Source organism: Mytilus californianus, unplaced genomic scaffold (assembly GCF_021869535.1).
Source record: "Mytilus californianus isolate M0D057914Y unplaced genomic scaffold, xbMytCali1.0.p SCAF_1, whole genome shotgun sequence".
Taxonomy (NCBI): domain Eukaryota; kingdom Metazoa; phylum Mollusca; class Bivalvia; order Mytilida; family Mytilidae; genus Mytilus; species Mytilus californianus.
The window spans coordinates 5,167,497-5,191,059 of record NW_026262581.1 but is presented as its reverse complement, the minus strand read 5'-3'; the positions used below and the strand labels follow the sequence as shown (position 1 = coordinate 5,191,059).

General features: G+C 31.7%; 2 protein-coding genes across 7 annotated transcripts in view; one reads left to right on the top strand and one right to left on the bottom strand.

Moving 5' to 3' along the window:
• Positions 1–1,208: 1,208 nt before the first annotated feature.
• Positions 1,209–23,563, bottom strand: part of LOC127739285 (nuclear protein MDM1-like) — a 30,470-nt gene continuing 8,115 nt past the window's right edge. For 4 of the 5 annotated variants that reach the window (XM_052250949.1, XM_052250974.1, XM_052250958.1 and 1 more), the window contains exons 6-17: positions 22,108–22,296; positions 21,599–21,620; positions 21,047–21,173; positions 20,608–20,710; positions 20,095–20,333; positions 17,091–17,117; positions 7,523–7,792; positions 6,280–6,512; positions 5,739–5,824; positions 4,960–5,146; positions 3,707–3,826; positions 1,209–2,705 (exon numbers count right to left, since the gene is read on the bottom strand). In XM_052250949.1, coding sequence (XP_052106909.1) covers positions 2,551–2,705; positions 3,707–3,826; positions 4,960–5,146; positions 5,739–5,824; positions 6,280–6,512; positions 7,523–7,792; positions 17,091–17,117; positions 20,095–20,333; positions 20,608–20,710; positions 21,047–21,173; positions 21,599–21,620; positions 22,108–22,296 — 1,758 coding nt within the window. In that variant the 3' untranslated portion in view covers positions 1,209–2,550. The remainder of the gene's footprint in view (positions 2,706–3,706; positions 3,827–4,959; positions 5,147–5,738; positions 5,825–6,279; positions 6,513–7,522; positions 7,793–17,090; positions 17,118–20,094; positions 20,334–20,607; positions 20,711–21,046; positions 21,174–21,598; positions 21,621–22,107; positions 22,297–23,563) is intronic. The other variant, XM_052250966.1, reaches the window with a different exon arrangement.
• On the top strand, positions 7,799–12,322 carry LOC127698332 (uncharacterized). 2 transcript variants are annotated; one of them, XM_052201750.1, is made up of 2 exons: positions 7,799–8,761; positions 11,157–12,322. In XM_052201750.1, the coding sequence occupies exon 2, from the start codon at positions 11,338–11,340 to the stop codon at positions 12,262–12,264; it is 927 nt and encodes a 308-aa protein (XP_052057710.1). In that variant the 5' UTR covers positions 7,799–8,761; positions 11,157–11,337; the 3' UTR covers positions 12,265–12,322. The 2 variants fall into 2 exon arrangements, with proteins under 2 accessions (XP_052057710.1, XP_052057702.1); XM_052201742.1 differs by lacking the exon at positions 7,799–8,761 and adding an exon at positions 8,772–10,022.

The window sequence follows — 23,563 nt, the reverse complement described above, 5'->3', positions numbered from 1 at the left end:
ATGTATTATTATTATGATTTTATATGTCAACAGGTGTAATTTATTATTAAATTATTTTTTTTTTTTTTCTTTTCTCATGACTTTATTGAAGGTGAATAAGTCCACACTCCTAAATCCTTGGGGGCACGCAGCTGTTCCATCTGTGTTTTTGGACCTTGATGGAATTTTATCACTGGTCATTTCTAAAATTTCATTCATCCCCAAGCATTTCGGGGACAAATTTGATCAAAATTATTCCAGCGCCAGTTTGATAGACCCTGCTACTTACTACTTGTAATAGCACCACATGGGCTATCCCCTGATGCAGACCTTGCACAACCCGGCTGCAGATGAGATGTCTATTCTCATCCTCTCTGTGGAGACACTCCACTTCCTGGCTGGCGCATTGTCGGGCAGGCAGGTTCTTCCTTACACTGAAGGTTGCAAGCTGACCTGCTCAGGCAGGAACTCAAAATTTTATTTTGTATGCCGAGTGTTTCTCAAGGGCCAAAACTGATTTGATTGTTTATAATAAAATTATTATTCTAACATATCTTCCTGCTTTAAGCCAGTGTGACTTGCAAGTACTATGTTTTGGTTAACACACAGAGATCCCTTATGTAAAATTTGGTTTAGTTGTGTTTGGAGTTGGTCATTGGTGTACAATGCTTAAATATGTGGGTTGATGTCTTGACTTTAATTGAGATTTGCTCAATCAGGAGAGTTTACTTGAACTAAATATTGGACATTAGGATTTCTCATCAATACACACAGGAAATAATCAGGACTTCTTATCGATACACACAGAAAATAATTTACCTAAATTACAGCTGTAAAATACAGGTTGATGTGATCATTAAACTTTTCATTTCATCAATGGAAGGCTTACATTATGAAACTTTGCTCTTTGGAATAGGTAAATAAATATAACTCAAAATATTTAGTAAGCCTGCCATTGGTGACCTACAATATTTTGTTCACTGACACTATAAATTTATAAAAGTCTTTGCATACCACTCAGACACAAATAATAAACAACCACCTTATTAAACTACAGGAAATATTTCCACCTTACGAGATTTCAGAAAAGATTAGAGACTACAAGAAAATTACAATATGAGACTATTATACATACTGACTACATACAACAGGTTTGAATAAACTTTTTACTCAACAGTTTTCTCCAGACAAGGTTGAAAGTCATAAATATTGAAATTCAACAACAATAATACAAATATATCTTTAATGAATCTAAGATATAATACAGCCATTTTATTTTATTATTTTGTGTAATTATATTACAGTAAAAAATACATACAAGGCATAGACATTTTGTACATTTTTTACAGGAAAAAAATTTCTTTAATGATTACCAATAGAGCATATTCAACATAGAGAATTCAACCAAAAAGATAAAACTTAAAATTAAATGTCTTATAATAAAAACCAAAAATCAGAAATCAGAAATAAAATTATTTGAATAGATATACAGACTGCAATGTTACAGATCACTAAAATGGCTATACCTTGTTATAAGTAATAAAATACAGTTTTATAGTGTGAATAATTCTTAAAGTATTCTGTAAAAAATATCTCAATATCATAAAACCAAATAAAATTCAAAAATATCACAGAAATGCTTCTTAAAAAGACTTTATCGTGTGTTGAATGTGATGTTTGCAATTTTATTGAAAGTAGTAACTACTGAATTTTTAAATAACAAAAAATGTCAATTTTGTTTCTATTTCTATCTGTTTTTCTGTCTTAGTTTGCATGCATATTTTTGTCACCAACTACAATTAAATTAATCTATTCCATAAAAACAAGGACTAAACATTTGATTAATTCTTATCAATATAAACCCTGTAAATTGACAGTAACAAGCCTCTGTAGTACTACATCGCTAGCAAAACACAACTTCTATGTATTTCAAAGCTCTTCCAAATGTTTTATACACATGATATGAATGTTTATTCTGAAATCATCTTGCTTAGTTGTAACAATTTTAATCAATTACTCAATAAAATGCTGCCTGTTTTCAATAAATAATCATGCACAGCACACAATTAATCATCTGTATGACAATTCGCGGAATTTCATGATAACACATAATTATAAAATTGTTGAGCAAACAAAAACTGCCAGAGTTCAGATAGGCATTTTGTTTATAATGATCATGAGTCAATATTGTAAGAATAATGCTAAGAACATTCCAGCTTTCTTTCATAACACAAACACTAGAAAATGTTTTTAAATAAATTGAAATAACACTAGAAAGTCAATTTTTAAAATTTTCTATAATAATGGAATTGCTTGAACTCTTTCTTAATGATTTGCTCATGATCCAAATGTCTTCAAAATGCCATGATCAATCTAAACTTAATAAGCATTTTATCGTTTACATATCTCACACACTTTGCCCTCAGTATTTAAACACCCATCTAAACTCTGCTCAAAATATTTCTACCTCAATGTAACTTCTACGTACAATATTCTAAAATTCTCTAGTAACAGACTTATAATATCTTTAACAAATAAATACACAGTTATACTTTAATCTTTCCACAATGTTCAACGTGAGGCTACACCATTTTTCCCCCAGAATTCCTCTGTCCTTCTCTTTGCTCGTTCATATGTTTCTGATGCTAGAGAACAACTAGAAGCTACAGATCTAGTTGAAAACGACAAAACATCATCATCAGGGTCTCTTCTGGGTATAGGCATACCTGCAAACAAGTAAAATAAAACTTAATAAAATGGCTATACCTTTGTAGATATGTGTTAAGAGTCTTATTTGTCATAAAAGGAAGATGTTATTTCATTTACTTAAATATTTTTATTTACTTGTTTATTATTGTGTTTTGTTTGATTAGATTTTTGTTTATTTCAGTCACTCACAATTTGATTGTATTTTTTCGATGATTCTCCTTCCTTGATTATTCAATGATATGTTTCAAGGTGAAGATATTGACTGATGCCATAACAATTGTGTATGCTTTTTGATGCCTGTTGACTGAGATGCTACTGTGCTACATTTACATGAATTTTAATGTTGACAAGTATTATGTTTGCACGAACAAATGATGTTAAGTTTGTGCAAATTAACTTGGTTTTACCTGAGTTTTAATCCTGAGTATAACCCGACTTTGCAGAATTTATAAAAAAAAATGGACAATTAATATAAGAAAAGTCTTTCTTCATTTTTAAAAACATCAACAAGCATTACATGTATGACAACGCATAGTCTTGAATAAAATACAGTGCATATTTCCTGGAAAGGAACATTCTATATATATTAAATGTAGTCTGGAATAAAACACAGTGCATATATGTCTGTTCTTGATGGAAACAATATATTAGTCAGTCCTTTACTGGTACTTATGCCCCAGCAATTTAAGATTACTTGGACGTGAAATATTCTCAGTTTGAAAAACAAATATTTGTTGAACAGTGAACTGAATTTTGACATTGTTTGTGCATTGTATAAAAGTGTGGTATTGCTCCTCCTATTTCAATGAAATTGGTCACCTGAAATAGCCTAAATGTAGGCTTAGATGGCGGAATAGTTGCTTAATTATTACTGGAAGGAATATATTTAATGTATATTCCAGACAATACTGAATAAATGTAAATGCCTCCAAGTACACTGGTACTGATTACTAAGACAGAATTTTAAATAAAACTATAAAACAATGACAGTTTTGGTTTCAGGACTTAAAATACTTGCCACCATCGATGGTCCACATCAATTTGCTTTGATCACCTTTACCATATGTGTAACCAAATCCTTCTTTAATGGTAGGGGGAATACCTTCTTGTTTTGGTTTTCTTGGTCTTTTTACTTGAACTAAAGCATAAGAGTGCATTAAGATCCATACTATTTCTTTTTAGTCTTACAACCACATAAATCATCATATGATTATATAATGTTCAAAGCTATTTTTGTATTTCAAGTCATTCAACTGTTATTTCCATAGAACTACTTGTCTTCTGGACAATGAAAAAGGGAAAACGGATCTTACTTAAAATTATATAAGATGTGGAGTATACACCAATGAAACAACCCATCCTCAACAAAAACCTACTGAGATTGGTAATAGTAGACAAGTTTGTATATAAAATATATCAAGCTCTTAATTGTCTTAGAAGTAACTGTTCCTGCAGTAATTTATTTGAAATCAATAAGATATTGGATTAAATGGAGTTAGGGTAGTCTTTAAACTTGTAATGTGGTGTGTGATTTTTTTTTTTTGCTCCTTGTTGCAGACCTCACTGTGACTTTGAGATAAAGAACAGCAATAAAAATGCTGTTCATTTGCTTTTTGTGTGTTTTTTGTTGTGCATGTACATTGTACTGATTTTGTGTCATGGATGGATACCCCATATCCTTTGTTTTTCTATTGCCTCCCCTTGAATATGTACAATTTTGTATGTTTTATCAACAACAATCAAAATTTATCAAACTCAATTAAGATAATATATTTATATAGTCTGAGAGTACCTCCTTTTCTCTCAGTTTTGCCATTATTTTTCTGAAAAAGTAGATTTTAAAACAAGCAAATGGCAGGTATTTTTTAAGAAATTAAAATAAAAATTGTCTTGCCTTTTCTTCTACGTGAAGAGAACCTTTCTTCGTGTAAATGATTGATTGATCGATTGGTTTTTAACACAACTTTCAATACTATTGTGCTTTTTCGTGGCGGTCAGTTTTTATTGGTGGAGGAAGCCAGAGTGTCATGAGAAAACCATGACCTTTGGTATTAAAACTGACAATCCTAGTCAATAAAGATTGGAGTGGAATCCATCTGCCACCTGTGGGATTTGAACTCAAAACCTCAGTATTACAGGCTAGACATACAGTAGTTCGACTACTTAGACCACTCTGCCAGCAAGGCCCCTCGTATAAATGAAATTATACAAATATGTTAATTAGTACTACTAAACCAATATATATTTGACTAAAATTCAAGAATAACTCACCTTCTCCGGTCTTCTGAGCTTTAACCTCACCATTTTCTACTGTCAAAGATTTGGCAGGAGTGTCAACAAATGTTGTCAACATAGGTCTATCTGTAGAGGCTTCATCATCTCTAAGTGGATGTGTGTCTGGTGAGGGTTTACCAAATGTTGGATTACATACAAGTTTTGCTTTACTGACATCATAGGTCTGAAGAAAAAAAAAATAATCATATAGACAGTTATGTTTAATCTACCTATTTCAAGAGCTTGATTGTTTTCCATATTTTTTTTATTTTTTTTATTTTTTTTTTTTTTGGGGGGGGGGGGGGGGAGGGGGACTCTAGACGTCACATTGAACAAAACCTTTACAAGATTGCTGTAGTCAGTGGTCTTATCAGGAATGTTTCAAGTCTTAATAAGTCAAACCTATACAAATTTACCTTATAAAAGTAATGTAAAAGAGATCTAAATACAAGAATGGAGCTACTTTGCACAAATTTACTGCATTACAAAAAGCAACACTTTAAATCATTTATTTTCACATTAAATCAGTTTACTTCTATGCAAGAGTTAAAATTGTCTATATTCTCAAGACATCAGTAACCAGACTGAATGATGAAGAATGAACAGTACAAGAGTAAAGGATGAAATAATTGACATGTGCATCACTTTATACCACCCTCTTTGTGGCAGGGGTATAATAAAGTCCTTAGTTATTTTCATTTAATGTTCACATCCAAATTAAAGATTTAAAGCAGTCTTTTTAAACATATTTGAACAAAGCAATGTATATGAACTACCTTAAATAATTTCTGTTTTGCTGTAGATTTTGTATAAACAGGTTCCTCTGTCAAAGTATCATCACTTTCATAATCTTCATCCACACCTACAATGTAACTAGTCTTACAGATACATATGTTAACACAAAAATTAAAATACTGAAAATAGTCTAAATTTTACATCATCTTCATGAAATCTGTTTAATTATTTATTATAATTACAGCATTTCTAGGAAGATTCTTGAACAATAGTTATCTTCAAGTCTAGACTTAGTAATTTGCTTACCATAATCACTAAATTGAATACTGATTCTCCCTTTACAATTTGTTTGAACTCAACAAATATACTAAAAACTGTAACTAAAAGACAGACGTTTACCGACAATGTCAATATGTTCAAGAATCTGATGTTGAAATCTAAGTTTAAGGTATACAGATCTAATAAAATAAATCAATAAATGTCCTATAAATCATTATAACAAAAATATTAACATCAAACACAACTTCATTATTAGAAGGGAGATAAGTCATTGATTCCATCATAAAAACAGAGTATGTTTACCTCTTAAAGGTTGAGCCCATGACTTGCTAACAGGTGCTGTTTGTGGACGTGGCTTTCTCATTGGTCGTCTAACTTGAGGAGGTGATGTCAACAAGGCTCCACCAACTGCAGGAGTTGTGAGGTCAAAATGGTGTCGCATAGGTTTAGATTCTTTGGATGCCAAGACAGGAGTAGGAATTCTTCCATCATCATCATCAAAGGTTTCTGTACTTCTTGATGATCGACTACCTTCACTGTATAAAAAGAAGTTAACTTCAGTTAAAATCACATCTACCTTAATATTGTTCTTAACTTTTATCAAAATTGTTCATCAGATATATGACTGAGATATATTTTCTTTTAAACAATGCAACCTGTCATGATAACAAATTTTAAAAACTGTAACCACCTGTTTTAACAAAATGTATAACATCTGTGATTTTCACGAAAAGTTGGTTTATTCTATCATCTTTTGGGGGTTAAAAATGTCAAGGTACACTAAATTTCAAGTTGGTTATCAGGTGCAAAAAGGGTCAATTTTGATTATATTTCGTCCTATTCTTCACCTGGAAGACAGATGTGTCTCACTGTAGTCTGCATGTAGAGTAGACCCTAGTAAACACATAGACCTCATAAGTGCTGAGTTTGGATTGAACCTGATCTAAGTCTAAAAGTATGGAGAGACATTGGAGCCAACAAACGGTATTTTGGGTAGAAGCTGTAATGTAATGGCCCCGCATGGTAAGGGTTACCAATGAAAGTGATTTTTGTACAATACACAAAAAGCTGCATTAAATCTCACCTAAAAAACTAAAATTTTTCTGACATTGTGAAGATAATAAAAGTCATAATTTAGGTCCAAATATGCGAGTGTAACAGCAAGCGAAAAAATACAACCAAACTAAAGTACAAGATTTTTTTTATGGAAATGGGTCAATTGTAGTTTAATTTTAAAAGAGCTGTTTTGAAAAAATAACCCTCAGTTGTTGAAATCAAACATGCTCAAGTGGAAATGCAGTTAATCTAAGGTAAGTCACCTATAGCTAATTGTTTCATTTGGGCAATATTGATTTCAAAACCAAACTTATGTTAAGATAGCTTATGAAAAATTAAAATATTAATAACCAGTTGCAAGACAATTATTTAACACCTATAAAAGTTTACGTGTAAAAAATCATTTTGTAGGACACCTTAAAGCTGCAATTACTAAATTTGTTATGTACAGTGAAAAAAAAATGTGTTTACATTTCTTGCAAATACATACCTCATTCTTTCTCCTGCTCTTTGTTCTGTCCAGGCAGTTTTCTTTGGTCGTGACCTCGGCTTCCTAAAATATTCATCTGATAGTCTTCTATTCCTGGCCCTTTCTTCCCGTTGTTCTGTGAATCTTCCTCTAAGCTGTAATTTTTCATCTGGTTCCCTGTCGTCTTCTTCTTCCACATCCTCCATGTGTTTGTAATCTTCATCTTCAGAGGCAATAGTTGCTGCGGCTGAATTATTAGTATTCAATACTCTTGATTGTAATGCTTTCTTTCTGAAAAAAGAAAAAAAAATTGCAATCATCGCTGGTCTTTCAAGCATATAGTAGATAAAATAAAAATGGCAGCCTAAACTGGGGGGAAAAGATATTTTTCTAGATTTAAGTACACACCTTCCTCATTATTTCTCATTCTTTCTAGTCCCCCCTTTTTTCACTGATCATCAGACATATATAAATATAAAGGTACACATTTCCAAAATCATAGTTTCTATGATATATTGTATTTTCAATATTGAATTTGTTCCAAAAGGTGTCATTATAATGGTGGAGTATTGTATTTACATATATATACAATATAGTGATCTTTTGAACATCATGTCTTCTTTTTTTCTGGTTTTGTTCAACTTTTACCATAAAGGTTCAGGTGAGTGCAAAAGTTTTTTTTCATTTTTCTGCGAAGTTTAGTCCCTTATACTTTTAACTTTGTCCTTTTATTATTTTTTTTTCTTTTTGTCATAGTACATTGTATAATGCATTTTTAGAAAAGCTCTAATTTGATGATTCTTGATACTAAATCTAATATTAAATATCATGTGGCCCTTTTCTTTGTATGATTTAGACCAGTATTATGAAAATAAAGTTATAATAAGCCAGATGAGGCAATATACCCAAAATAGTTTGGCATAAAAACAACTTAAAATACTATTTTTCCTAAATTTTGTTCACAAAAAAAAATTGATGTGAGATCTACGATTTTTCATACCAAATTTATATATATGAACTAATCCATTCATTTATCCAAATCTAATAACTCACAAAATTGACCAATAAATTATGATTAGATAAATATTAAATCTAAATACAACATGATCTTTTTCATATGAAACTGAATAAATACTCAACACAGGTATACGACAGGTAAAACTTTGATCAATATGTCGTCTTACCATGGTAACTAACTGCATCAACCATTGATTTCTGTTAGCAATTAAACAGATAGTAACTATTTCAAAGGGAATGTAGGTAATGTATATTTCATTGTTACTGTCAGCAGGTGAGAAGGACATTCATTTAAAAAAGACTAAAAGAGGCTATTTTTTTTGTACCGGTAGACAGTAAGTTGGAATGCATGCATCAGTTATATTTATAATTTTAAGGTGCACTTTATTCTTGTTGCATGAAGATAATTAACTTTTATAATCTGCAACACCTGAGTCAATATAAGTATTTTTCATTGTTGCCGACACAATACATCAATATTATCAAATACTTTTAATCATAAAACTTAATAAGTTGCCTCTGTCACATGCACAATAAACTATGTTTGGATGTACTACATGTAAAAACAGGCATGGATCAAATGGATCAGTGCAGATGTCATTTTGCACTGTCAGAACATGTTTTGCCCTTTTTCACAGGTCATAGCATCATTTGTAAGGATGCAGAATATAATTAGGAAATGGAAGTTAAATCAAGAACTTTTCCATTGTCTACAAAGTGTAACAATGCTAAATAATACTAGCATATACCATTTTTTTTAATGAAATCATGTTTTTGCCCCTCATTTTTTATTTCAATCTTGGTGAAACAACCCTCCTACCCGTTATAAGTTCATCTCTGAAAAATATACCTCATGCTTAAAATAAAACAAACTATAAGAGTTCAATAAAATAATATACTAGAAAGACAATTGCATTAAGTATGTAGCCCAAAGTTTAAATTAAGATGAATGGATGGCTGAACAAATCATAATCACATGGATGATGCATATTTATAATTTATATGGAAAATGTGATGATTTGTGTTTCCATCTGAACTTAGGGGCAGAATAAAACAACAACAATTTCTATGTAGACTGTCAAGTAATTCAGTCTACGAACCTTTCAACATGAATCAGTGAAGTAAATAACAAGGAAAATAGTCTGTAAAAATGATCTTCTTGGTGAGTTCAAAAGATCATTGTTCTTAAGACACAGAAACTGTCTCAATAATTAGCCAAATTGATTTTCTTATCTAACCCTGATCTGTTCTGATTAGCTTTATCTCAAACAACATAGCAAGTCAAATACAAAACTTGTCATCCATAACAAGCAGTAAAAATATCAGCTGGATTTTTTAAATGATATCATATCACGAAAATACATCTTGATTTTATTAGGGATAGAGTGATATAATGTTTGGAGAAATGATTACATCAAATATATGCCACAGTCATTTTATACTGCATAATTATTTATAGTTCAGTTATTGTGTGCTGTTTAAAAAGAATATTTCTTCTTGCCTGGTAAGATATTTTCATTTCTTTCTAAATATATTATTAATATCAAACTACAGTCAAAAGATTGCAGTATCGAGCATGAATTTTGGTTTCTATTATTTTTCATGTTAGGGTCTTTAAAAGTGCCTTCAGAACAGGATTCTTTATCATATGAAATGTCAAAACATTAACAATCATTTAGCTCTAAAGCATAATTTTTGTTTACAGAAAATCTGAGTTGAATGTTAAGGGTTAATTATGTCATATACATTCCGAATACTGGATTCATGAGGTTCACTCATTAGCAAATGTTAGCCCAATTTCCATGTTTGAATTTCAAACTCAATAAATATGATCAGAGTACATTTTCAGACATTATTTCCACCACAAACCAAACTTGTTTTAAAATAATTGATCAATTAGTTAACATATCATTATTAAACATGTCAATGTAACCACAATTACTTTTAATAATTTGACAGTTAAAATGTCATATTTAAAACAACCGAAACTAGTGATAAAAAAAAACCTGTCTTATATACCAATAACAAAATCATTATCCACCAAGAAAATTCTGTAATAGGATGGATAATCTGAAAGGGTCAGGTGGTCGATGTCTTGTGATTCACACAGGTAAGTCTGAAAGGATTTCACCCAAAACTTGTTGTGAGAAACATAAAATCCATTTTTCTCCATGTAAATAAATATGTTACAACATATTGTGATACTTAAATGGCTTGTATTGTGATGGTAATGTGAGGAATCAAATATATAACTTATATGGCCAAATTTGTTAGTTTTTTTTTAGATATATTATTTCAATATAATCATTTGATCTCACAATAAACTTACTAATCTGGAAGAAAATTATATTACAAATAAATTTTTATATTGAAAAAAAAAATTCTAATATAAAAATATGATACAAATAAGTAATTATTCATTTTAAACCTGACATCATAAGCTGGAGTAAAATTTAAATAAAAGATGTTCAAGGAGCCTCAGGTGTACCTTATTTCTCTTACCTTTGATTATATAATTGGCAATACAGTCTTTCCATTTACATTTAGTTATGTAACTGTAAGTGCACTAAAACATTGTATTTTACAGGTGCTTCAAATAAGATATTAATTTAAAGTGCAAGTATTTTATGTTTTACAGCTCTAAAGACAAACTGTACCTGATGTCAAGTCTAGTGGTTAACCTTCATCAGGAAATCATCTTATACAGGAAATGTGTTAATAACTACTTTTAATTTAATATTTTTCAACATTATAAAAGCCAAAGGGGACAGTCAATCCATTTCCGATACCATTAAAGAGAGATTTGCTGCACATATTGTATGAAGATGGCCAATAGTACCTCAAGATTGGATCAAGATGCTTCTCTAGCAAGTTTTGAACTTCTAGGACCAGTGGGAGAGAAACTGTTTGCCCCTACCTGTGTTTCTGTGTCATCAACAGGAGAATATGTAGTATCTGACAGTGAAAGTTGTTTTATAGTAATTTACAGTAGTTTTGGAGAATATCTATGTCATTTCAGCACAATACCAAAATCTATATTTTATCTTTTACTGAACCTGGAAAAGCACAGACCTCATGATGTAGCCTGGCTGTCATCTAAAAGAGTTGTCTATACACAACCCTGGGGTTCTAAAGTAACAATTTCAAATTGGAATGGTAATAAGACTACTTGTTTGGAAGGGAAGCCTCTGTATCAACCATTTGGTGTTTGTGTTGATAACTTGGACCAAATTTATGTAACTGACAAAGACAAAGGGAGAATACTCTGTTATAGCAGTGAAGGAAAGTTAATAAAAACTTTCGGTGGATTGGCATCGAATGGATTTAGTTTACACAATCCACATTACATTGTACTCAATAAGGCAGGAGATATTGTGTTAAATGATATTATCAAAGACTGTGTTTGCATTAAAATGTATGATAGATTAAGTGGGAATTTTAAAACTGTTTCTACAGACACAATCAGTCGATTAGGAGCTGGAAGTTTAGCCATTGATTCTGAAAACAATATATGTATGACTGATCACCATAAAAATGTGGTGAAAGTTATCAAAAATGATTCAAATGAAAACCTTGAAATGAATAATGTTAAAGATCTATGTGGGATAGCTTTAAACCATGATGGAAATCTGGTGTGTATAGACAATCAGGACAAAACCATCAAAATATTTCCCTGGGGTAAAGATCATCTCCATTGTAATGGACATATACAATCATCCTTAGATATTACTGTAGATAACAATTAAACATCTTTAATATATCAAACATAGTTCATTTTCCTCATTAAAGTGAATCCTTCCTTCACAGCTGAATGAACTCTTTACATGGCTTTTCACTATCTATGGTATTATTAAAACACATTAAATATTTTTTGCAAAAGGAATTCCAGTGAACATACTGTCAAAAAGGTCAATAATGCTATACAATGTCTTTACCATGTTTGCTGTGCTATAAAGGTTGATTGATATAAATATTGCAGACTTTGCATAAAACAGCTATGATTTAATATAGTGGAAAAACTAAAAATGTCAGTTATTGTTATCTAGTCCAAATGTATATCTATTTACACAGTAATCTAAAAATCTTGTCCTCTTCCAAAAAATAACCAGTATATAAAAAATGCAGAATTATAAAATGTTACGTTACATGTATTTTAGATGTGTCATGCTTGTACCACTTTATAAAGTGATTTTATTCTGACATACAATAATTATTTAATTTGTCTGGATGCTTTCTTGTAATTGTAAAACTGAATTGGAATGCAGACTGAGATACTATTGCTATCAGAAAAAGATAATATTAATATCCACTTATCCACTAAAAAATTATACTCATTTACAAACAACTCAGTATAGAGGCTACCGTGTCAAAGATGCATTCAACACAAACATGTATGTGTAATCACTCTGGTATCCTGTAGAAAATATACTGTCAAATATTTACTTTGACATTTAGATAAATATGTCAAGATAAATCCTAAGTTGTAAAATGGTAAAATTTATAGCTAATGAATTCACACACGATTAGTGCATGCCAAGTGTTGAGAGCAAATGATAAGTAGAAGGATTCTATATCTGTTCTGCTTTTCAGAGTTTAATCAGAAAAATAATAAAAAAACAGCACATATTAACTCAAGATCAGCCCATACAGACCTTTCTTAGCAACATGAATAATCTATTATTAAAAAAATTCCAAAGTTGGCTTGATAAAACAAAGTTATTTGTGTGGAATATAACTTCATTGTGGAAAGACTACTTAGTTCTAAACTTAGATGTTAAAAAGACTTAATAAAGTCAACAAAGTACATGTGTATAAAATACATGTATAAATAAGATCATAAGAGTGAACTACTTTTCACAGTGATCTGTTATACTCTCTTAAATGCATCTGTTAAAAGTTGAAGTACACACAAGGTACACTGTTGGTGGTGAATGCAGGCTATTGTAAGTAATATTCTTGGAAATATCTCTCTGTATATTTCAGATGTAATATGACAGGGTTTTAAATCAGAGGGTTATCATGTTTTATCACCAGCAAACGTGAATTTAAACAGAATTGTTTTACTGTCCATGATTGTAGGTCAGTTCCGATCAGAAACACAAAATCAAATGTAATTTAACATAGCATACATCAATGAAGTGTAAAACGTAGGACAGAGTGACCTATTTTTAATAACATTTTTATTCTCCCCTTGACACTTTTTTTCACAAAGATAAATGAGTTTTTCATTATAACTAAAAATTTAATATCTGAGATCTGAATTCAAACTAAAACTACTTATGATTTATGAAGTATAAATGTAGGTCATATAGGTCAGCTTGATCTCCTTTTTGTGGCAAGCTTCTATATTCTCATAGATATCATCCTTCCAACAGACTGTATGTGGTAGAGGTTACCTATGAACTAAGATCTGAACTCTAAAGGAAAATTCATTGAAGTCAATAAAGCATTAGGGTTCAGAGTGACCTATATTCAGAGAGAGTTTCTTTACTCTCAAAATGGTGTCCTACAACAAATTTTATTAATTATATGTCACTTAGTATCGGAGATATGAACTCTGAAGTAAAACTTCAAAGTCAATAATGTATACAATATACATCAGCGAGACTTTTAAGGGAGGCTGCTATACTCTCCCCAGGATAAATGTTAACATTAATTTATATGATTGTATGTCACTTTATTTCTGAGATATGAACACTGAACTGAAATTTTGTATAAATTTTGCATTAGTCAATGAAGTTAAAAATGTGATTAAAATTGATCTACTATACATGGGATACTGCCATACTCCCCTATATGCTTCCTTACACCTAGATGATTGTAGGTATATGATTTAGTATCTGAAGTCTGAACTTGGACAAAAACCTTAATCAAAATCATCATGTCTATATGTAAGCCAGAGTGACATATACTTTATACAGTATGTTGTAAATGTGTGCCCTGATGATTCCCAAGTAATGAAATATTGTTTCTTTTGTATTTTGAAAGTTTGTATAAGTTATTCTGTAGTCATTCATAGTTTGAAGTACATTTTAATGAGCAATTAACATCTGTTGTTATTAATTGTTTCATTAACGTCAAATATGACGTAACTTTGTCATGTATATTGTTCAAAGCATCACCGTTGGGTCAATATTCTAAGCGTGTCCTTGAAAGTGTACATTTATGAGTTCTTAACTGGAAGAATTGATATACCAAGATTGGTTAAGTCACAATAGTTTGTTAGAATAAGCATTTTAAGTCAAGGGCTCTTTTACTTTATGTTAGCATTTGACATTGTGTTTTTTCTTCCTGCTTAGAATGTTTACTTCCGGTAAATTTTGTATAAAAACTGAAGCAAGGTAAAGTTCATTAGTTTTTGCTATGTTCACATTTTGGCTACCAGGCAGGATGCTGAGAGTTCCTACAGGGAAGAAGCGGCACATATAGCTGTATGCCTCACATATTATTTAAGTAATCGCCGTAGTTTAGAGGTAAGAAGCAGCACAGATAGCTGTTAGTCTAGCATATCTGGGATTTACATGTATGAGCATTGTGGAATTTAGGACCTATTCTCATTTGGTCCTTACAAAATACAAGAATGCTATATTAGTAGCTCTGTCTTTTATGTAAATTATATAGTTGTACATCGGAACAATGTACATGTATGTAAACAAATATCAGCTGTTTTAGAGATTGTACAATTATTACTGAAGTTTAATAACCATCATTTTCTACTATGGATTATTTATTCACGCTACCAATGCTGAAAGAGAGCAGACATCCATATTAACAGCTGTAGTTGTTTATCCCTCATAATTACAAGTTTTATAAGTTTTCTTCAAAACTTCATTGCTATTGGACTAGGCAAGAAGCAGAAATTACAACACAGTACAAAATGTATATACTTTACAAAATGCGTACTAAAACTAATTACATGTATGTGTCATTTACTTCATTTAGTATCTGAGATCTCAATTGGGACACAAAACTTAAACGAGGTCCAGGATGTTTAAAAAGTTTATCAAAGTTTCTGAACCATGAAATATGTGTCATGTGACCATTATCTTGCTGTACATAATCATTTTTTCCAAGATGTATCTGCACACTAAGTATATGTTTGATCTGAAGTCTCTTAGAACTAGCTACAGGCCCACACACGGGTGTGGATGTAGATATTCCAATAAGACCCATATAAGACAGTAAAAAAACTGCTAACACAGAGATATGTCTCACCTTTTTGTTATTTTGATAGTAAAATGCAAATGTTGAACTTAAAATAGCAATACTTTAACATGTAAGTTATGCAAAATATTCAAAGTCATTGATTCATGGAAATAAGATGTGCCTATGGTAATACATATGCATACCAAATATCATGGACCTACCACTAGTGGTTCCCCAATAACTGACCTAATCACAAACTAATACATGTAAACTAAGCAAAAGTTTTAAAGTCAATAGACCACAACAGAGGGGGCGGGGCCAAACAATCTCCATGGAAATCATTTGTGCCAATGCTTATACAATTGAATACCAAATATCATTGACCTATCACTAGCTGTTCCTTATAAACTGACCTAATCACAAACTAATACATGTAACTAAGCAAAAGTTTCAAAGTCAATAGACCATGACTGAGGGGGCGGGGCCAAATAATCACCATGGAAATGAGATGTGCCAATGCTTATAGAACTGCATACCACATATCACTGACCTACCACTAGTGGTTCCCAATAAACTGACCTAATAACAAACTAATACATGTAAATTATGCAAAAGTTTCAAGGACAATAGACCACGACTGAGGGGGCGGGGCCAAATAATTTCCATAACTGCATACCAAATATTATTGACTTACCACTAATGGTTCCCCACAAAAGTGACCTTATCACAAATTGATACATTGTTGCCGCCACTGCCGGAAACAGCATACCTATGTCTCGCTTTTAGACTCCATCAAGGCGAGACAAAAACCACAACTAACTGCTTGACACAATGCCCTTACTTTTCTTTGTCAAGTTTTTCTACAATGGACTTAATGATGCCCAGTAATTATCTGATTGTTTGTAGTTGTAATATATTTCTAATAAACTCATTTCCAGGCAATAAATGATATAATTTGAAGGAAGATTTCTTCATTTTTATATGCACTTTATTGATAACTTCAAAAAAAATCATTCAATTAAAGTTGTATTCCTTTTAACATTTTAGGTATATGATTAATAAATTTTAGAACATCAATAAAGTAAGAGATTTTGCATCAACTTTGACCATGATAAAACTCAGAAAAGTTAACCAAATTGCTCTGCTGTTGGATAAGTGTCTAAAGTTGCTGTAAATAATTATGTAATTAAAAACAAACAAAAATATAGTCAAAATTGTCTTCATGAGCTGATTCTTACACATCATACAGCAAATCACACAAACAAATGCTGATTCTTTGAGAATTGAATATATCAATAAATATATTCAAATTAATATTGAGTGGAATCGGTAGGTAAGAACTTAAAGCATGCATATTAAAAGGTAAGTTAATCTGGCAACACTCAGAAACCACAACTTAAGTCAGAATGAAGATATCAATACTTACGATGATCTAGATGATGATATACTTCCACTATACAGAACAAAAGGTGTAATTATTACTGTGCATAAAAATGGGATTAGATATAAATTTACAATAAATCACATGAGAGTTGGTGCTCACAGTTTTTGTGATAGATTGGACAAAAACAATCTACATCACACATTTAAAAAAAAAAATGTTTAATAAGAATCTGAATAAGAGTTTCACATCTACATAATTTTTATGATTAAACACAGACACCACCCCACCCAACTTCATACAGTGGATATTGAATACAAGAGTGCACACGCTGAAATGTCTCCCCTACTACACTGACCATTGATTTCAAGTTGATAGTCATAAATATAAAGTTTTACAAGTATCACATTAACATTTATGATCCAAGAAAATGAGGTCATGGTCAGATAAAGCAAGCCAGAAATACATGTACACCTTTAATACAATCATTCTGTACACCAAATATAGATGACTTATTGCTTATAGTATAAAAGAAACAGACCAAACAACAGAAATTTTATATTGACCAATGAACCATAAAAATGAGCTCAAGGTTAGATGAACCCTGCCAGACAGACATGTACACCTTGAAATCATTCAATGCATCAAATATAGTTTACCTATTGCGTAAAGTTTAAGAAAAATTGACCAAAACACAAAAACTTCACATTAAGCAATGAACCATGAAAATGAGGTCAAGGTCAAATAAAACCTGCCAGACTGACATGTACATCTTGAAATATTTCCATAGACCAAATATAGCTCACCTATTGCATACAGTATTAGAAAAACAGACCAAAACACAAAAACTTAACTTTTACCACTGAACCATGAAAATGAGGTCAAGGTCAGATGACACCTGCCAGTTGGACATGTACAACTTACAATCATTACATACACCAAATATAGTAGACCTTTTGCTTATAGTATCTGAGATATGGACTTGACCACGAAAACTTAACCTTGTTCACTGATCCATGAAATGAGGTCGAGGGCAAGTGAAAACTATCTGACAGACATGAGGACCTTGCAAGGTATGTACATACCAAATATAGGTATCCTATTACTCATAATAAGAGAGAAATTAATATTACAAAAAACTTTACTTTCTTTTCAAGTAGTCACTGAACCATGAAAATGAGGTCAAGGACAATGGACATATGACAGACGGAAACTTCATATCATAAGGCATCTATATACAAAGTATGAAGCATCCAGGTCTTCTAACTTCTGAAATATTAAGCTTTTGAGAAGTTAGTTAATGCGCCGCCCCTGGATCACTATCAAAGCCAAGGAAGCTTTCACAAAATCTTTTTTCCCAAGTTTAATCGATGGACAGATGGATGGAGTCGATTGGTAATAGACCGGCTTATACCTTCAGCAACACAGTTAAAAATAAGATGATCTGGTATGATTGCCAATGAGACAATTCTCCTAAGAGACCAAAATGACATAGAAATAAGCAACTATAGGTCAACGTACGGCTTTCAACAATTAGAAAAACCCATACTGCATAGCAAGCCGTAAAAGGCTCCGAAATGACAATACATGGTTCACCTCAGTATGATTGAAAATCAAGGGTGGGGGAGAAAGTTAATCAAATCAGCTAGAGATGGTGTGTTTCATTGTCGAATCGTTCCTTAATTGTTTACTTTCTGCCTTACAAGTTGTTGTCATATATAGCTAAAATGAAAATGGGGACTAATATACATTTTTTGGTCACCACACATTAAGAAACCTATTTGAGAAGTTAAAAACCCTTATATGGCTTCCCAGATTTCAGGAATATATATAAGTGAGGTATCCACATATTGCTTATCATGTGATAAAGTATTCATTATACAATTTTATTAATTTAAAGAGCTTCCATTCATGACAAATTTTGATTTGATTTAAATGGTCTTTTGGAAAACCACATAGAAAGATAAATGCTTAAGGAATTAATGATAAAAATCATCAAAGCCATTTTAACCAAGAAGTCTACCAAGCATATCAGATCATAAAATTGAGAATTTGTTTAATATATATAATGACAATGTTATAAATTAAACCCCCCCCCCCCCCCACTTTCCAATAAAATAATGTTGATTAAGGAATTATATATACCCAGTTTAACTCTTTTCCCTAATGGCACAGCTCAGCTGTTTATTAAAATGTCTTTAAAAAACCAGACAGTGTTGTCTGGTATTTGGGTGTTTCCCAGTATTTTCCCACCAAAAGTGCACATGTGACATGGTTGTCAACAAAAGAAAACATGTTGTCAGGGAATTCATTTGATTTCTATAATTTCTGGATTATACTGCTTTTATTAATTTAGTTTGGATATATATGTCTATTTAGGAATTGAAGGTACAGTCAAGCATTTGTATTTCAAGAATAGTTTGCAAACAATTTTAACTTTTCAATTTGACAAAACCAGGTCATGATCGTTCATTGGATGTTACCTTGTTCAACCATGTGAGACAATGTAAATAATGCAATCAGCTGTCAATGTACATTCCCAGAGGCGGTGTTCACACTATTAAACACTAATTAGATTTCCTAATTGCCACTGACATGATAATTAGATTAGGGATATCCAGAACTGAAGTTCAATCTATTGAATTTGCAAGGGTGGCGGACTATAAATGAGCGTGGTGCTGGGAATTTTAGCGTGGCGCTAGGAATTTAAGCATGGCACACTGCCACGCTTATATAGGTCATGGTGATCCCTGAATTATGTACAAAACAATAAACCAAAACCAATTATGATATACAGCAATAGACGACAACCACTGAGTAACAGGCTACTGACATCCACATGCAGAATGTTGCTAGGTTAAACATGCTTGCCGGCATGGGCTACTTAGGGAAAAGATACAAATGTGATATTACCTTGGGTCCACAGATAGTACATGTACCTCTTATTATTCAAACCCTGTGCAAGAAAACTCAAATTCACTCATTTTTAATCATCCTGGTCCATCAACCTTCAACAGTCACAAATAATAAAACGATAAGTTAAACTTACTTATTGATTCTCCTCTGTTCTCTTGCACTACCAAGTTCTAATGACAATGCTGACAATGTACTAGACCTCTCTGTCTCTAAGTCCCACATGTCAGCTTGTTTGGCCATCAATTGTACCAGATGTTCACGGGAGAAATGTGTTCCCTGAGCCCGTTTCTTATACTCTTGAGCCTTCTTCCTAAGCTCTACAACCTCAGCAAACCAGCTGGAAACAACAGGAGTTTTCTCTTCATCTATATTCTAAAATACAATATAAAAAAAATATTCAAATCGTATATTTTGATTCTTTATGTAATATTCAGATTATGTTTAAACATCACTTCTTGGAATCCTGATAAAATATAAAAGTAATCTACAATTAGAAAGTTTGCATCCTTCCCTAATTGACTTGGTATAATTTATAAAATATTCAAACCAGTATGGAAACGAAATTTAACACCAATGTGAAAAGGACTAAAATGTCCACATAGAACTTGAGAAATGAATTAGGAAGTGAAACTTAGCTGTATCTTACCTGAGGCTGGAAATGAGGTGGGTCAGCTCCTTTCCATGCACCATGAACAACTTTAAATTTCTTGGGAGATCGGTAGTTTGATGCATATTCACTTTTTCCTTGTCTGAAAGTATATATTAAAAACTTTTGGTGAAATAATTCTCACAAGACCTATATTTGTATCTGGTAAGGAAGAAAAATTATTCAAAAGTTTGATTGCCTTTGCAATTCTTCTGCTTTAACCCTGTAACTGTGGAAGACAAATTTCCATTGAACAGCCAATTTTATAATATAAAAGTACTGTCTTCTACATTCATAAAACAAAGAGTGCACATGCTAAAATGTCTCCCCTGCTTTAAATAAACTTAATAGTTTCAATAATTCATAAACTGGTAAATAACACATTTTAAAGAAATGAGTTTTGAGAATCATACTTTAAAACACTACTTCTGCTGTTTACCTTACTGGTCCTTTAGGAACCTTTGGTACCTCTTTCTTTATTTCTCCAAATCCTCTCAACATTCTCTTATCATCACTAGTTACTAGTTTCTCTGTACCAGCTGGTGGTAGTCTGTCTGGACTTGCAGCTACAATAGAAGATAGAGTAAAACATTATGTATCAAAACAAAAGAAAAAAAGGTGAATGCATATTGTTTGCAACTATAAAATATTCATTTTGTTTAATTTTCCAGATTTATTAATCTAAATTAATTTAGTGCTGTAACAAATTGGTAATCACATTTTATCAACTGTTCTTTTATAAGTTGAATGCACACACTGTTTATATTTTTAAAACAATCAACTGACCATTTCTTACAAAAGTACTAAAAGAAAAGTATTGTCTCCCCTGATATGAAAAAGCACATTCCTAAACTTGGTAAATTCATATCTATAAACTGAAAATAGATATGAAAAGCAGATATGGAGTACAATATGTCAACCATTAAATCCCTTGAGTCTAGAAAAGTTGTATTCCAAATAAAGAAGTACAATTAGAAATATGTGTACTTACAAGCACTTTTACTTCTAGGAATCTGAAAATAAAATCATGTAGTTATTCAGTTTGTGAAAATAGCTACATAACACCTTTTTCAAGACTAGTTTTTAAAATTTATAATAGGCCAGACAATTAATTATATCTTTTGCATCGCATTCTTTTTTAAAACAGAGGAAGGCATGAGACAAACAGACTTAAAAAAATAATATAAAATCTGTATTATGACTTCGTAATTACACAGACAAATTGAACTACATGTATTAGCTTTTCAACTATAATTTAATAACATTATAAAACAGACTGAAGTCAATAAAGTCTCAATTATTTACAGCAGCCTGAACAAATGTGAAATGTTCAACTTTAAATTTCAAATTAATGCCAGAGATGAGGTGAAGCCAGTGCTGAAAATATTAGTTGTTGGAAGGTGTTTGGAACCTCAATACGACAACAGCATTATTTCAAATTGTACACAAAGATGCAAAACGCCATACAAAACATATTTTTTAAATGTAAAAAGTATCAACCTTTTTCTTTTGTCTCCCTTTACTTCTACTCTGTCTCTGATTGGTCTCTGCTTCCTTAAGCTCCTCCTTTTTCAGTTCAGTTAATGAAGGCACAGTTTTCCATCCCTTATATTGTGCGTTATACTCAGAAGACTTGGCAACCACATCTCTCTTAGAAGGTGACATAGCTGGGTTACTATTGTAAACCACCTGAAATACAAAGTTTTACTATTACAATTCTACTGTAACTGTATCATATACTGCAAATTCAGAAATTAATGTGAAGTTTTCATTAATGTGAAAAATGCGAAAGTACCAGGTTCGCAATAATAAAAACTTGAAATCATAGTTTTAGAAGTGATTTTCTTCCTTAAAATTTTGCAATTACATTAACTAGATTTCATATTTTTGAAGTCAAGAATTTGCAATAATAAATGAACCCACTAATTTCTGAATTTACGGTAACCATTTTAAAATAAGGCTTAAATTAAAATATTGTTTGTTTGCAGTTTACCGACCGACCCTCGAAAATCCGCCCGACTGTGAAAATTTTATTGCTTTTAATTTGAAGAAATTATTTTTATTTTTCTATTGACCCAATCCGGAACTTCTGGTCGTTTCCGGAATTGATTTAAAGTCTGGGTCGATTACACGTTTCAAGTTCGGTTTTTCTTACCTTCTTGTCAAGCGTACATGGGACCGTTTAATAATAAAGCACATGGAGATAGCCTGGGATTCTGGCCAACTGCTTGACAGTAGACCTATCGACGAAGTATTAGATTGGGTCAGGATGCCAGGCTACACATGGAGATTGTTTACAGGTATCGATGAAGACATGGAGGAGTACTTTGCGCTGTCGTTTTCTGTCAATTTTAAAACAAATAACAACCAAAAAAGTTTAATAGTAAACTGTTTATACAGATTCAGACAGATATCATTGACGATTTGAGAACGCATGATGCAGCGGATATTCATAAAACCGACACGATAACCATTTCCATCTCAAACAGATCGGGTACAGAATCTCTTGAGCCTGACTTTATGGAACCAATATCAGTGGACAGACAGTGGTTAAACAATTTGACAGCAGCCTGAACATGCTGAAGTATGCCATAGTTTCTATAAAACGTTGTGAAGAAAACAAGGGTGAAACCACTTCTCCATGACTTCATGGATACCTGTAAACACGCCAGGAAGTGCGCATTTGAAATTTATAATCGATAGACAATGCCAAATCTATAAGAAGCCACAGAAACTACACAAAGATGTAAAGAAAATTAATGGTTGGCTTGTAAAAATAAATATACTTTCTCTATGTTAAATCTATCTTCTATTGCAATGAGTATGCTCCTTTAGGATAAGGGGAGCTACCCCACTCATTGCAATTCTTCTCCCTCTTACAATATTAAATATACTCAAACAGTGTGGCTTGTGTGAATTGAATTAAAACATGTCCTTAGGAGCTATGCTGCCAATT